Below are 14,705 nucleotides of genomic sequence, written 5' to 3'. Positions count from 1 at the left end.
CCATACTCCCTGAGGTTGCTTCGAGGTTATAAAATAAATATTATATATTATTATATATTAATGCTGTTGCCTAGTTCTTGTGCTGTCCGGAGAAGAAGAAAGGCTTGTTGAATGTTATTGGCTATATTCATTGATGGCTGTGCATTCGACAGCCAGTCAAACTGACGAATTGTTATCACAACAAACGTGTTTACAGCGAACGACCACATACTTTGATTGTCCTCTAATAAAACACGTTAAATAGCCTCTGAGGTTGTTTCATACACAGGCCGTGGTTTATCTTAAAACTCTGTTTGGGTGTGTCTTGACGTGGGTGTGTCGTGACGTGGATGTGTGGGTGTGTGAGCGTGTCGTGTCGTGGGTGTTTGGGTCTGTCGAATCATGTGTGTGTGTGTGGGTGTGTCGTGACGTGGGTGTGTGGATGTGTCGTGACATGGGTGTGAGGGCGTGTCGTGACGTGGATGTGTCGTGACATGGGCGTGTGGGCGTGTCATGACTTGGGTGTTTGGGTCTGTCGTGACTTGGGTGTTGGGGTCTGTCGTGACATGGTCGTGTGGGCGTGTCGTGACGTTGGTGTGTGAATGTGTCGTGACGTTGGTGTGTGGATATGTCGTGACATTGGTGTGTTGGCGTGTCGTGACGTGGGTGTTTGGGTCCATCATGACATGGTGATGTGGGCGTGTCGTGACGTGGGTGCTAGGGTCTGTCGTGACGTGGATCTGTGGATGTGTCGTGACATGGGTGTGTGGGCGTGTCGTGACTTGGGTGTTTGGGTCCATCATGACATGGTGATGTGGGCGTGTCGTGACGTGGGTGTTAGGGTCTCTCCTGACGTGGGTGTGTGAATCTGTCGTGACGTTGATGTGTGGATGTGTCGTGACATGGGTATGTTGATGTATCATGACGTGGGAATGTGTTTTTCTGATGACGTGAGTGTGCGAGTGTGCCGTGACGTGGGTGTGTGGGCGTGTCGTGACGTGGGTGTTAGGGTCTGTCGTGACATGGTGATGTTGGCGTGTCGTGACGTTGGTGTGTTGATGTGTGATGAAGTGGGTGTGGATTTGTCGTGACATGAATGCGTGGTTGTTTAAGTTATAAAGGGTCAGATTGACCGGCGTCTTAAATAAATATTTTGACAAAATAGAAAATATAATAAACAAAGGGATGGTACAATACATATGCCTTATCTCAGATGTAGTCAGGTTTACAAGTTACTTTAAAACATCCTTTTCATTTTGCCAGACATGAATAGTTTGCAGTTGTTCCCACTGACAAGACATAGCATCTGTTTGGTTTCGAATAAAATCTACAGATATCGAGCCTGCTACCCTGAAACCCCACCATTCATATACATGTATTATACTGTGCTACGGATTGAGAAATATGGTGAGATTAGTAAAGTGGTTACCCCTTCTCGGCCTTTTCCTGTCATGAACTTTAGCAACAAACGGCCAATTCGGATTATGCATTCATGTCAAATACACGTGAATGTTTCAGTATCAGGCCGCCCATGTCAAATGTGAAGTTATTCGGGCAAGACAATTTTTATTTAGTCTGCAAAGAAAGTGGGTTTGTCAAGTATTGCCGATTGTTTTTACCGACTCTTTGTAATGGCGTAATAACTTGGGGCTTGAGACGAAACGACTGTGTAGATTGCCATTCTCTTTCTGGTGATGATTAACAAATTTAAACATATTTAAATCAAAGATATGGAAAGACAGATTTGATCGTAAATATTAATGTCATGATTGAGACGTAAACATTGAAATTACCAACTCCGAAAATATCGCCAGAGCGTTATCCAGCATAGGTGGGCCCGATTAGTCCGTACACCATTAGTGCGGACACAATAAGTCCCTACCCCATTAGTTCAAACCCCGATAGTCAGGGCCCGATTAGTGCGGACACAATAAGTCCCTACCCCATTAGCTCAAACCCCGATAGCCAGGGCCTGATTAGTGCGGACACAATAAGTCCCTACCCCATTAGTTCAAACCCCGATAGCCCGGGCCCGATTAGTGCGGACACAATAAGTCCCTACCCGATTAGTTCAAACCCCGATAGCCCGAGCCCGATTAGTGCGGACACAATAAGTCCCTACCCCATTAGTTCAAACCCCGATAGTCCGGGCCCGATTAGTCCGGACACAATAAGTCCCTACCCCATTTGTTCAAACCCCGATAGTCCGGGGCCGATTAGTGAGGACACAATAAGTCCCTACCCCATTAGTTCAAACCCCGATAGCCAGGGCCCGATAAGTGCGGACACAATAAGTCCCTACCCCATTTGTTCAAACCCCGATAGCCCGGGCCCGATTAGTGCGGACACAATAAGTCCCTACCCCATTAGTTCAAACCCCGATAGCCCGGGCCCGATTAGTGCGGACACAAAAAGTCCCTACCCCATTAGTTCAAACCCTGATAGCCCGGGTCCGATTAGTGCGGACACAATAAGTCCCTACCCCATTAGTTCAAACCCCGATAGCCCGAGCTCGATTAGTGCGGACACAATAAGTCCCTACCCCATTAGTTCAAACCCCGATAGCCCGAGCCCGATTAGTGCGGACACAATAAGTCCCTACCCCATTAGTTCAAACCCCGATAGTCCGGGCCCGATTATTACGGACACAATAAGTCCCTACCCCATTTGTTCAAACCCCGATAGTCCGGGGCCGATTAGTGCGGACACAATAAGTCCCTACCCCATTAGTTCAAACCCCGATAGCCAGGGCCCGATTATTACGGACACAATAAGTCCCTACCCCATTAGTTCAAACCCCGATAGCCCGGGCCCGATTAGTGCGGACACAATAAGTCCCTACCCCATTAGTTCAAACCCCGATAGCCCGAGCTCGATTAGTGCGGACACAATAAGTCCCTACCCCATTAGTTCAAACCCCGATAGCCCGAGCCCGATTAGTGCGGACACAATAAGTCCCTACCCCATTAGTTCAAACCCCGATAGCCCGAGCCCGATTATTACGGACACAATAAGTCCCTACCCCATTAGTTCAAACCCCGATAGCCCGAGCCCGATTAGTGCGGACACAATAAGTCCCTACCCCATTCGTTCAAACCCCGATAGCCCGAGCCCGATTAGTGCGGACACAATAAGTCCCTACCCCATTAGTTCAAACCCCGATAGCCCGAGCCCGATTATTACGGACACAATAAGTCCCTACCCCATTAGTTCAAACCCCGATAGCCCGTGCCCGATTAGTGCGGACACAAAAAGTCCCTACCCCATTAGTTCAAACCCTGATAGCCCGGGCCCGATTAGTGCGGACACAATAAGTCCCTACCCCATTAGTTCAAACCCCGATAGCCCGAGCCCGATTAGTGCGGACACAATAAGTCCCTACCCCATTAGTTCAAACCCCGATAGCCCGAGCCTGATTATTACGGACACAATAAGTCCCTACCCCATTAGTTCAAACCCCGATAGCCCGTGCCCGATTAGTGCGGACACAAAAAGTCCCTACCCCATTAGTTCAAACCCTGATAGCCCGGGCCCGATTAGTGCGGACACAATAAGTCCCTACCCCATTAGTTCAAACCCCGATAGCCCGAGTCCGATTAGTGCGGACACAATAAGTCCCTACCCCATTAGTTCAAACCCCGATAGCCCGAGCTCGATTAGTGCGGACACAATAAGTCCCTACCCCATTAGTTCAAACCCCGATAGCCCGAGCCCGATTAGTGCGGACACAATAAGTCCCTACCCCATTAGTTCAAACCCCGATAGCCCGAGCTCGATTAGTGCGGACACAATAAGTCCCTACCCCATTAGTTCAAACCCCGATAGCCCGAGCCCGATTATTACGGACACAATAAGTCCCTACCCCATTAGTTCAAACCCCGATAGCCCGAGCCCGATTATTACGGACACAATAAGTCCCTACCCCATTAGTTCAAACCCCGATAGCCCGAGCCCGATAGTCCGGGCCCGATTAGTCCGTACACCATTAATTCGGACACTATTTGTTCGTACCCAATTTGTTCCTTCCAAATTACTCCAGAACCCATGATTCTCCGGCGATCAATGTTTGGAGCGACTTAATCTGTTTAAGGGAAGCATTCTTTGTTGGTCGGGAGATGTATGTATCTGGAATGACGGGGTTCCACTGTTACGACCTTTCAGCATCATCTTGCCCCTCAAATGTCGATACAAACAACAAAGAGGATGTTATCCATAAAACACATCATGCCTTCATCTTCTTCCAACTTTTATATGGTTATCAAAGACTTAAGATGTTTATTTTCGCTTGGATAAATGCCCTAATCAATGGTTTAAATCCAAAATCTTTGAAAATGAAATTAGATTATTCTAAATCTTAACCAACGTGCTCTTGTTATGTGTTTGAACGAATTACTAGGGGTTGTATTGAATAAGGTACTTATTTATCCAAATATCTCATTCAAAATACATTTGACAATCATTGTTCAGTATAACTATGAAAATATGTCATACAAATTATTTAACTGTCACCTTTTAATAATTTCACATAATTTCAATAGTTAAAGATAATCGTTTTCACCACAGATGAGTATCAGGAGCACAAAAGACATCGAATAAGCTTTAATTATTTGCATTCTATTACCATGTCAAGCAGACAAATATACAGGCGTAATATATACAGTGTATGACCACAAATACAATGTGGAAGAAATGTACAAGTATTGATCACACGAATCACACGAATTAGATTTTGGAACGCGAAAGAATGCCTTTTTTTCAATAAGAAGGTTTGCTTTCGTTTGGTGCCGTTTATCTCCTTAATTCACCCTAACTGTATGTTTGCCCAGAAATCTATACGTAAAATATTTAGTGTGAAACCAACAAACAACCAAAACATGGTAGCCAATCAACAATTGCATTACAAAATTAACTAGGTTTACCAATCAATACAAACTACTACACAGCAATTACAATGGCAGTACAATAATAGAGTGGTCGTACACTATTCAATGGCAGTATCAAATACAAAATATAGTTTATGTATTGAAAATATAATATATATCTAAATCCAATCTCAATGTACAAACGTCCTGTATTTCGGTGCTTATTATTTGGACAGAAAAAAGGCTATTGGATTTTATGTTTAGTTCTTAGCCACATCGTCGATTGTGGCAATAATTATAATATTAGCTGAGATATATAAAGATATCATTACGACCGTGAAAGCACATAACACATGACACATTCATAATCAAACAAGCATAATTAGTTCTTGTTAATTCTTCATGTAAATGTTTGTACATATTTGACGAGTGTGCAACAAACCCATGTGTGCACGGTACATGTGTCGACCACGTCAATAACTACACCTGTGACTGTGAACCTGGGTATACAGACAGGAACTGCAGCACAGGTGAGAAGGCCTTCCCTGTCTCACACAGGTTTTATTTTCAGTATTATAACCTCATTAGCCCGGACCCAATTAGGTCGGACACCATGCTTTCCAGGCGATTAAGACTATCTGCGACCGAACATATACAAGGAAATGTATTCATTAACTATTATTCGTTTGTTCAGATAATTATGTATTTGGGCCGTTTTGGTTAATTCTTTATGTAACTGTTTGTAGATATTGACGAGTGTGCAACAAACCCATGTGTGCACGGTACATGTGTCGACCACGTCAATAACTACACCTGTGACTGTGAACCTGGGTATACAGACAGGAACTGCAGCACAGGTGAGAAGGCCTTCCCTGTCTCACACAGGTTTTATTTTCAGTATTATAACCTCATTAGCCCGGACCCAATTAGGTCGGACACCATGCTTTCCAGGCGATTAAGACTATCTGCGAACGAACATATACAAGGAAATGTATTCATTAACTATTATTCGTTTGTTCAGATAATTATGTATTTGGGCCGTTTTGGTTAATTCTTTATGTAACTGTTTGTAGATATTGACGAGTGTGCAACAAACCCATGTGTGCACGGTACATGTGTCGACCACGTCAACAACTACACCTGTGACTGTGAACCCGGGTATACAGACAGGAACTGCAGCACAGGTGAGAAGGCCTTCCCTGTCTCACACAGGTTTTATTTTCAGTATTATAACCCCATCAGTTCGGACACCATGCTTCCAGGCGATTACGACTATCTGCGACCGAGGACACTAGAGTTCACGAGTAGCACAGCACGAGTATTTCATCACCAAATACATAATAATGGATTTTATTCACGAAATAAGATAGGGTGAGGTGATATGGGGTTTCACGTCGTGTTATACTAGGACACACTATACTTACTCTGAGCCGGTCGGACTTTGTTTCACATCCGTAAAACCGCCGTACACAAGTTCCGTGCAAAATTATACTTTATCTTTTGGTATGACGCGGCCTTCACGTGTTATCGTTGTATATCATATGGTTGCTTTTCTGCATTCGGATGACTGCCAGTGAATGTGTTTTTGTTCATTTCTATAAGCAAACGAATACACCCTTTGGACAACGTTTACATATTTATGAAGTCACTGTGTATAATATTATTCATGATAAATAAATAGGTTGTCGACCGGTTCATCTTGCATTTAGCTAACCCAGCTGTTCCTATCAGAATTCGATAACATCTGGCTCGTCCGCCCGCTAACCATCCAATCACTTAACCAACTCACCCCCAAACCCACCTATGTATCAAATGTTTACGTTCTGTTTTCGTTGCTCCAACCATGACACTTGCAAGAATATTTCCCAATATTTAACCGTTTTTTCTCGTTTATCTTTAGGTGCTTCAGCGATGCCAAAGGGACGACGCTTCGTTGCAGCGTTCTTTGAACAACCATACCAAGCTTCAAGCTTTCCAAACATGTTCTTTGTGATTCTGTCTGAATTCAATGCCACTGTTCACGTTGAGAGTGGATTCGGTATTTCAGAAGATTTACACATCCAAGGCATGGTCGACTACAAGTACAAAGTTGATGAAAGTTTTTATTACCAAGCCAACCTACAGGTGACTGACATGTCATTCTACTTTACATCCACTGAGGAAATAACCTTGTTCTGTTATCACGTACTTGTTACTGCAGGAGAAGGATATCTTGCTTTGCCGATTGAGACTTTATCCACGGAATACATTGTAGTGACACACATTGATAATCACAGAGCTCCTGTCCCTGAACTTCCCTACACAAAGACCACACAGACTGCTTTCCTCATCATCGCTACGGAGAACAATACCCAGGTGAACACCAGTCTTAAGATACAAGGACCCCTCATGGCAGGTGGGTGTGGCAATGGGACATTCTTCAATGGGGAGAACAGAACATTTACACTCAACAAGTATCAGACAGTTGGCGCCTACTGTGCAGAGGACATTACTGGAACACTGATCACCAGTGACAAACCCGTGGCTGTGATTAGTGGGCATAACATGAAGTTTACTCCTTACGTTAAAGACGGCATGCAAGAAATGTTGCTGCCTGTGAAATCATTTGGAAGAAGCTTTTACTTGCCAGTACCACCACCTAGTACTGGTGGTGCTATATACAGAGTTGTTGGATCAACAGCGTCGACCTCCGTACGCTCCCCGTCCGTCAGTGGTATATCTTTCTCCGTGGGTGCACGGGAGTCTCATGACATAACTGTTGACTCTACCACAGGTCCAGTGTACATTGAAGCCGATAAACCTGTCCTGGTTGTGCAGATGACTATAGACATCCCGTCACTCGCAATAGTTCCACCAACAAGTTTATACTCCAGGTCCTATAACATTGGAAAACCCGTTCTTCATCCGACATTTGACCTGAAGAAGGTGTATATAACAGTCATTGTTCCCACTGACAAGGTTCTAGGAATACGACCACATATATTTCCCCAATTCAAAGTAATTAAAGGGAGCTGTTTCTCTGAGGCATCAGTGGAATTGACATCACCAGGATTCTACCGCCTGACCCACGTGGATGATGTTCCATTTGGCGCTATGATGTACGTGTTTCCGTTTGTGGATAGTCAGTGTGTATATACCCATCCAGCCGGAATGAATCTGACAAATGATGTTGGTAAGTACAGTATCAACGTTCACAATAGCTACCTGCCCTTTATCAAGTTACCATTTTAACCTGTCAGTTAACGTTGAAAACTAGTAACAGCAAACACTGCTTGAACTTTGGGGGTATTGAGAAATATACGTTTTCACATTAGGATCATAAGTTGTCGTACCCATACATCACAAAGCTTGTTTTGAGTTAGTGTTTGTTTGTTGTTTTGTTTGTTGACGTCGCACTCAGCAATATTCAAACTATATGACTGGGGTCTGTGGTTTCATGGGTCTGAACCAGGCGTTCGAGTGATTGACATCATGAGCATGGGTCATAATGAACATTGAAGCAAGAACTCAATATAGCTTGTGAATGTGGATAAGTCTTAATTAGACCATAGCCTTCGGGTCACATTACAAGTAACGGGGATTCCAATTTAGAAACCTCTAGTGTGTGATCAATCGGTTTCATTGGACAGATTGAAATATAGAATAGGTTCACATTGACATCGTTTTTAAAGCGATTATGACATAACATGTAGAACTCGGATGTTCATTTCAAGCTAACATTGTAGAGGGACATATACCTTGCTACCGATCTAGCCTCTTTAAATTCTATGTTTTTATTGCATCTTTACACGCTTTAATTTAATATCAGGTCTATGCCCTGAGTTAAAAAATGTTCAATTTGCCCGACGTTTATATTGATATTAAATCCGTTTTATATGAAGCAAGTGTAATATTCTATTTACAACAACATAGTTAATTTGAAAAGGGAACAACGAAAACAAACAGTTTCATTAACGTGTATATCGCATCTAAAAAGGTCAAGGCTATAACGCTTGTTGACCTTACCCTAACGGTTATATCAGTTATGTCATATGGCGCCCCCCTGCCCCCCCCCCCCCCCCCCCCCCCCCCCGGATTTTTTATAGAAAAAGTTTTATTTGAATCATGAAAATACAAGTTGGGGACAAGTGATACTTGTTCAAATATTTGCCTACCCCCCCAACCCACACCCCCCACCCCCGTCAAACAAAGTAAACTACGGCCTTGAAAACTGTACGTGGTTTGCAAATTTTAAAGCCAAACTCGTGTCTTAACAGTGTAGTAACAATTATCATAATCGAGAAAACGCTAAGTTCGCCTTATAGCTTCTAGTCTGTCTAAACACACACGAAACGTTCCATTGAGAGGTCACCGAGTGCATCAACTGACAACACTGTCAAGACTAACGACAAAACCGTGATTCAAGCCCGAAACACTACGACGAAGTGCACTGTTGGAAATGTTTCACGTACAGTTCACTGGATGTTTCACACGATGTTTGCTATGGCTCGTTCCTTCGTTTTATTTAGTTCGAGTTGAAACCAAGGCGTTCAAAATGTCTAACGCTGCCAACCTTTCCGGTAAGCTGAGGTGGCGTGAGATTTAATGTCGCGTTAGTGCGCCTATATACGTTAAGATTGTGTATGTATGTGCGTATGTGCGTGTCAGCGAGCCTGACCACCCGATCCCGTTAGTCGCCTCTTACGACAAGCATGGGTTGCTGAAGACCAATTCTAACAGGGAAATGAGGGGCACGGGTGGCCAGTCGTCTAAGGCGCAGCGATTCGCTGTGCAGAGTTGCGTCCCTTGGGCACGCCAGAAACCTATGATTGTGGGTTCGAATTCCGGTTCGCCCCGATTATGTTTCTAGGTTTGTCAGCACCATACCCGTGTTCGTGGGTTTCACCAAAGTGGTAAACGTCTGAGACCTGCATCACTTCGGGCTTTCCTCCCACATTAAGCAGACACGCCGTGATATAACTGGAATAATGTTAAAAGCGGCGTTAAACTCAACTCACTCACTCACTCTTACCCGGAATCTTCACGGGACAGATAACAATTGAGAAGTATCGTGACAATGAAGGGAATTCCTTTGCTGTAAAAATTTAATACTTCTGTTTACCCAGAAAGCAATAATGAATAGTGACACTGTCATGTCATTCATCAAATGATTGTTAAGGATGAGACATTAACATAGTGATAGTTGACATACTCCTGAATTAATCCTGTGTGATTGTTTTTGGGGTTTCAGCATACTGTAAACGTAATATTGCTAGCTAGATTTCTATTGATATAACTGGTTAATGATAGCTTTGACATGTTTATTTGTTTGTAATTAACTTCTTTATATCAAACAATTTTTAGAGAATTCTTGTATCTTGTACCGACCTCTGAATAATCTTATGAGCAACACGTGTGTCCACGGGAGCAAATCTAGTTCATCGGCATGACCTGCACGTGCACTACATGCGCACACCATCTCTACCTGTAACAAACTAAATATGTTTGCCCAAATTCTGTACACCGCCTACTTGTCTCAAACGCGTTTTGTCAGTTGGTTCAACTTATCCTGGATTACACGTACAGTAGTTTAGTGTAAAGGTAACTTGCTGCCCAGACTATGTGTTTAGTGTTCATAAATGATCATGCCCACCAAAGCAAATCTGTAGGGAACCTGAAGCCGCAGTTATAGGCACCGACCCAGTACGGCAGTATCAGAAACGATAGCGTAAAACAGCACGTCTTGCTCTTTGGTTATCTTCAGAACAATTTAGGGAATAACTTGGTGATTAGTAATGTCCGTTATGTTCTATTTTCTTTATATTATAATTTATGTACTGCACTTATCCAGGCACTAGTACTGTCGTTTTATATGTCCCTCGGCCAGTGGATCCGTTTTCATTCAAGTTATCATTCTCAACTCCCTTGGGAGTATACAACCTAAGCTGCCTACTGGCGCTAGAGGGTTTTTACATCCAGCTCATATGGTACCCATTCCCTGCTGGGTGAACAGAGTCACATTTGAACTAAGTCACTTGTCCAGTGTGACACCTCACGTTTTGACACTTGTGTGTCGGGTGTATGAACGTATTCCTGTTTCCACCATCTAGTCATCTACCGGCGAGTGGGTTCTTTTGAGTACACAGGGTGAATGTATTGTACACCAGGGGCAAATAATCCTACTGTGTAGCCTCATCCCAAATTCTTCGGCCATTCTAAACTGGCAAACGTTCATTCAGTGAAAAAGACAATCAGAATAATATGCTACTCAATTAAATTCTACTATTGTGTTTTTTTTTTATTCTAAAGAACATAGTTCCAAGTGGCGTTACACCCATCCCACTCACTGACTCTAAAATACTTCAACATTTGATAGTGAAAATAGAAAATTATTCCGTTTGAATTACTTTGTTTGCTTGCATATCTGGTGTCAACAAAACTGTGTTTGTGTGATCGAAATATGAACAAATGAATGTCCATGTAGCGAAAGCAATTCCTTAAAGCTCAGGGATCACGATCAGCCAGTCAAAAGCGTAGAATGACTGAAATGTGATATGTGCACATATTGTAATACTATGTGATATAGGCCCCTGGCTTACACACGTTTGTAAATAAAGCCTGTTGATAGTGCACGCTGTACCAATACCAGAAATATGTGCAACGATATGACTTACCGCTGGGGTAATAATATATGTTATTACATATCCTGTTTAATGTTGTTAAATGCTTAACGAATGATACAGTCAAAGTCAACATAATTCTGCATTCAAATTTCTCAAAGTCCTCACACAGCTAATACAAAGGATTATTCTGCACCTTTTGGTTTATTTATTTCAGATAAAACCACGTGTCCCGCCTCGACAGTGTGTTCGGATGGGACTCCGTATCCTTGCTCGTGTTCTAAAGGATACTTTGAATACCAATGTAGTGACAGTAAGTGTATTCACATTGTCACTGAATATATTTTTTCGTGATCAAATATTTACAGGTTTTATCACAACAAATCGTGAATTAACATCACTATCAAGAAGATAATAACCTTTGAATGCCAGATTATGCTAAGATGTCTTGGCAGTTATCTATCATTTATTACTTGCTTAACCCAACACACAATGTGAGACACGCATGTGATACTACGTCAGGTACTGTGTAATGTGTTCATGGTGAATGGGGTCGTGGTTTGTGCTTCTTAGTGTGATATCATATTTGTTTGTCATTGTCAATTGGATGAAATATATCACCTCTAAATATCACTATCTCATTTTTGTCATGCATACTTTGAATACCAATGAAGTGACAGTACGTGTTTGCACCTTGACGCTGTGTACATTTCCTTTTCAAATATATGGAGATATTCTTACAACATAAGGTGGCACTACTGTAGACGATTCCCTTTGAATTTTAGATCGAATCACGTTTTCATAGATATTTATTGTTAACTTATAATTATTACTCACGAAACTCCACACCAAATATGTGAGCCGCACATATGAAACTACATCATCTGCTGTGTAATATGTTCAGGATGCCAGAGATCGTTGTGTGTGCTTCTTGATGTGATGTCATATTGTGTTTGTCATTGTTAATTGAGCGAACTATATCCCTTATGTCCTCTTGATATCACCATTATTTTCCTTTTCGTGATTTTGTATGCTGTGAAGCTTTCCTTCACTTGTGTAATGCTTTCGTTTGTTCAAGCTTCAGGCGGCTGCGCCGCGGACCCCTGCCAGTACTCCAGTGGCTGTACTGATCTGAAGACCCTCTACCAATGTGGATGTGTCAATGGAACGGGAGGAGCCCATTGTGAGACCGGTAAGTAGCTGGTGTCTATGATTTGTTTTGTATAACGCCGCACTCAGCAATATTCCAGCTATATGACGGCGGTCTGTCAATAATCGAGTCTGGACCAGACAATCCTGTGATTGACATCATGAGCATCGATCTACGCAATTGGGATACGATGACATGCATCAAGCAAGTCAGCGAGCCTGATTACCCGATGCCGTCAGACGTCTCTTGCGACAAGCATTGAAGACCTATACTCTACCCGGATCTTCACGGGTCCGGTATCTATGATGTAGGTCATTAATTAAGGATGCCTGCTGGTCTCAATTTAACTTTTTCTAAGACGAGTATTTATATTTAATAATTATTTTATCTGACTGTCCAATGACAAATAAGGGGGGATAAATCTACATTCTTTTGCAGTAGGTGCTCTTGCCGACTACCACACCGAATGCACACTTTATCATACAAGCATATATAAAGCTCTATGTGATTCATGATATGTTACTTTTTAAAATGCTCTAACTGGGGCCGGGGATCGAACCCCGGACCTTCCGCTCTCCGGGCGGACGCGTTGCCACTAGACCACGGAGGCGGTCACATCATGTAGCGAGATGAAAATGCAGTGACGTCAGACATTTCATGTCATAGCATTCTGTGCAGCTGCTTTATAGATAAGGTCCCCTTATGATGTGTGTCACCGCCACGCCTGTGTTCCTTGGTTGGCAAAATGGCAATGATAGCGATGATGGTGTTCACATTACAATAAAAGCAATGGGTCAGAATTCAACCAGCAACCAACCTATTCTTGCAACTAGGATGCGCGTACTCAGCTCAGCAATATATATTCATATATGTCGACGAATTCCCTTTTGAAACTATTATTTACTCCACGACATTGTCTGACTATTATTCGTCGATATAGTCAACGTACCAAATCAGTGTCCTACCACATTGAAAGAAGGTGAACAAACCCCTTCACTTACGGTGCCAAGAAACGTGTGATAAAGATCAAATACAATATAGTCTGTTATCATAAAACAATAAGTTTCCTTATAAGGACACAGATCGAGATGTTGTTGCCGAAACCGGATGTAGAGGGTGTGTATGTGGCACAAGAAGGTGAGTGAGTGAGTTGGGTTTAACGCTGCGTTTAACAGTATTCCAGTTATATCACGGCGTGTCAGCTTAATATGGGAAGAAAGCCCGAAGTGATGCAGGTCTTACCACTTCGGTGAAACCCACGAGCACGGGTATGGTGCTGACAAACCTAGAAACATAATCGGGGCGAACAGGGATTCGAACCAACAATCATAGGTTTCTGGCGTGCCCAAGGGACACAACTCTGCACAGCGAATCGCTGAAGAGTCAAAACAAATCCAAATGAGTAAGGATTTACCAATGCCTACCTCGGATGTGTAAACTAAGTGAAATGTTCGGTTATACCAGGGAGACTATAAAAAAGGTATAGACTGCCTTGTAATAAATTCAATATTCAGAACAAAAGAATTCTTCTTACCACGGTTTTAATAATTAAAATTTTCATCACTTAAAGTTGATTGAGTTACTATTCATAAATTGTTCGTAATTCAAGATGGTGTATATGAATTGCGCTGAATAAGCGGCGTTGTCAATCCATGAAGTTATACGTAGTCTATGAACCATACTCACAGAGGTTGATTCGAGGTTATAAAATATATATTATATATTATTATATAATATTTTTTTTAATTTGAAGTTTACACGATATACGGCTTTTCCATTGGACAAGAGGACGGTCACATGACCGCGAAATTGACCTTCATAAGTGTATGAACGACACAATTTGACGTTCATACGTTTTTCAAGAGACTGTGTTCTTGAAATGACGTAAACACTGACAGACTACTTCCACATTCCCGCGGAAAGCCCTGGGAATTCCCTAGCACGAAAACATACATAAGCGGTCTTTCTGATCTTTTGGAACCTACAATCTTGGTCTCAGCGTTTCAGTATGCATTGAGAAAAGTCAGAGTGCATGACTGCATGATTGTTCACGCTACGGCCCATCCTAATGAGCAAACGAAGAAATGCACATCCAAACTATCGTAGTATCGACTC

General features: G+C 42.6%; 1 protein-coding gene across 1 annotated transcript in view; it reads left to right on the top strand.

Annotated features, from left to right (window-relative positions):
- LOC124137513 overlaps window positions 1–14,705 on the top strand; it is a 493,827-nt gene that overhangs the window by 8,334 nt on the left and 470,788 nt on the right. The window contains exons 4-8 of the mRNA XM_048387755.1: window positions 5,588–5,698; window positions 5,915–6,025; window positions 6,742–8,013; window positions 11,658–11,753; window positions 12,519–12,632. Coding sequence (XP_048243712.1) covers window positions 5,588–5,698; window positions 5,915–6,025; window positions 6,742–8,013; window positions 11,658–11,753; window positions 12,519–12,632 — 1,704 coding nt within the window. The remainder of the gene's footprint in view (window positions 1–5,587; window positions 5,699–5,914; window positions 6,026–6,741; window positions 8,014–11,657; window positions 11,754–12,518; window positions 12,633–14,705) is intronic.

Source organism: Haliotis rufescens, unplaced genomic scaffold (genome assembly GCF_023055435.1).
Source record: "Haliotis rufescens isolate VD_foot unplaced genomic scaffold, xgHalRufe1.0.p SCAF_7, whole genome shotgun sequence".
Taxonomy (NCBI): Eukaryota; Metazoa; Mollusca; class Gastropoda; order Lepetellida; family Haliotidae; genus Haliotis; species Haliotis rufescens.
Note: the sequence above shows the minus strand (reverse complement) of the source record. Positions and strands in the feature narration are given on the sequence as shown.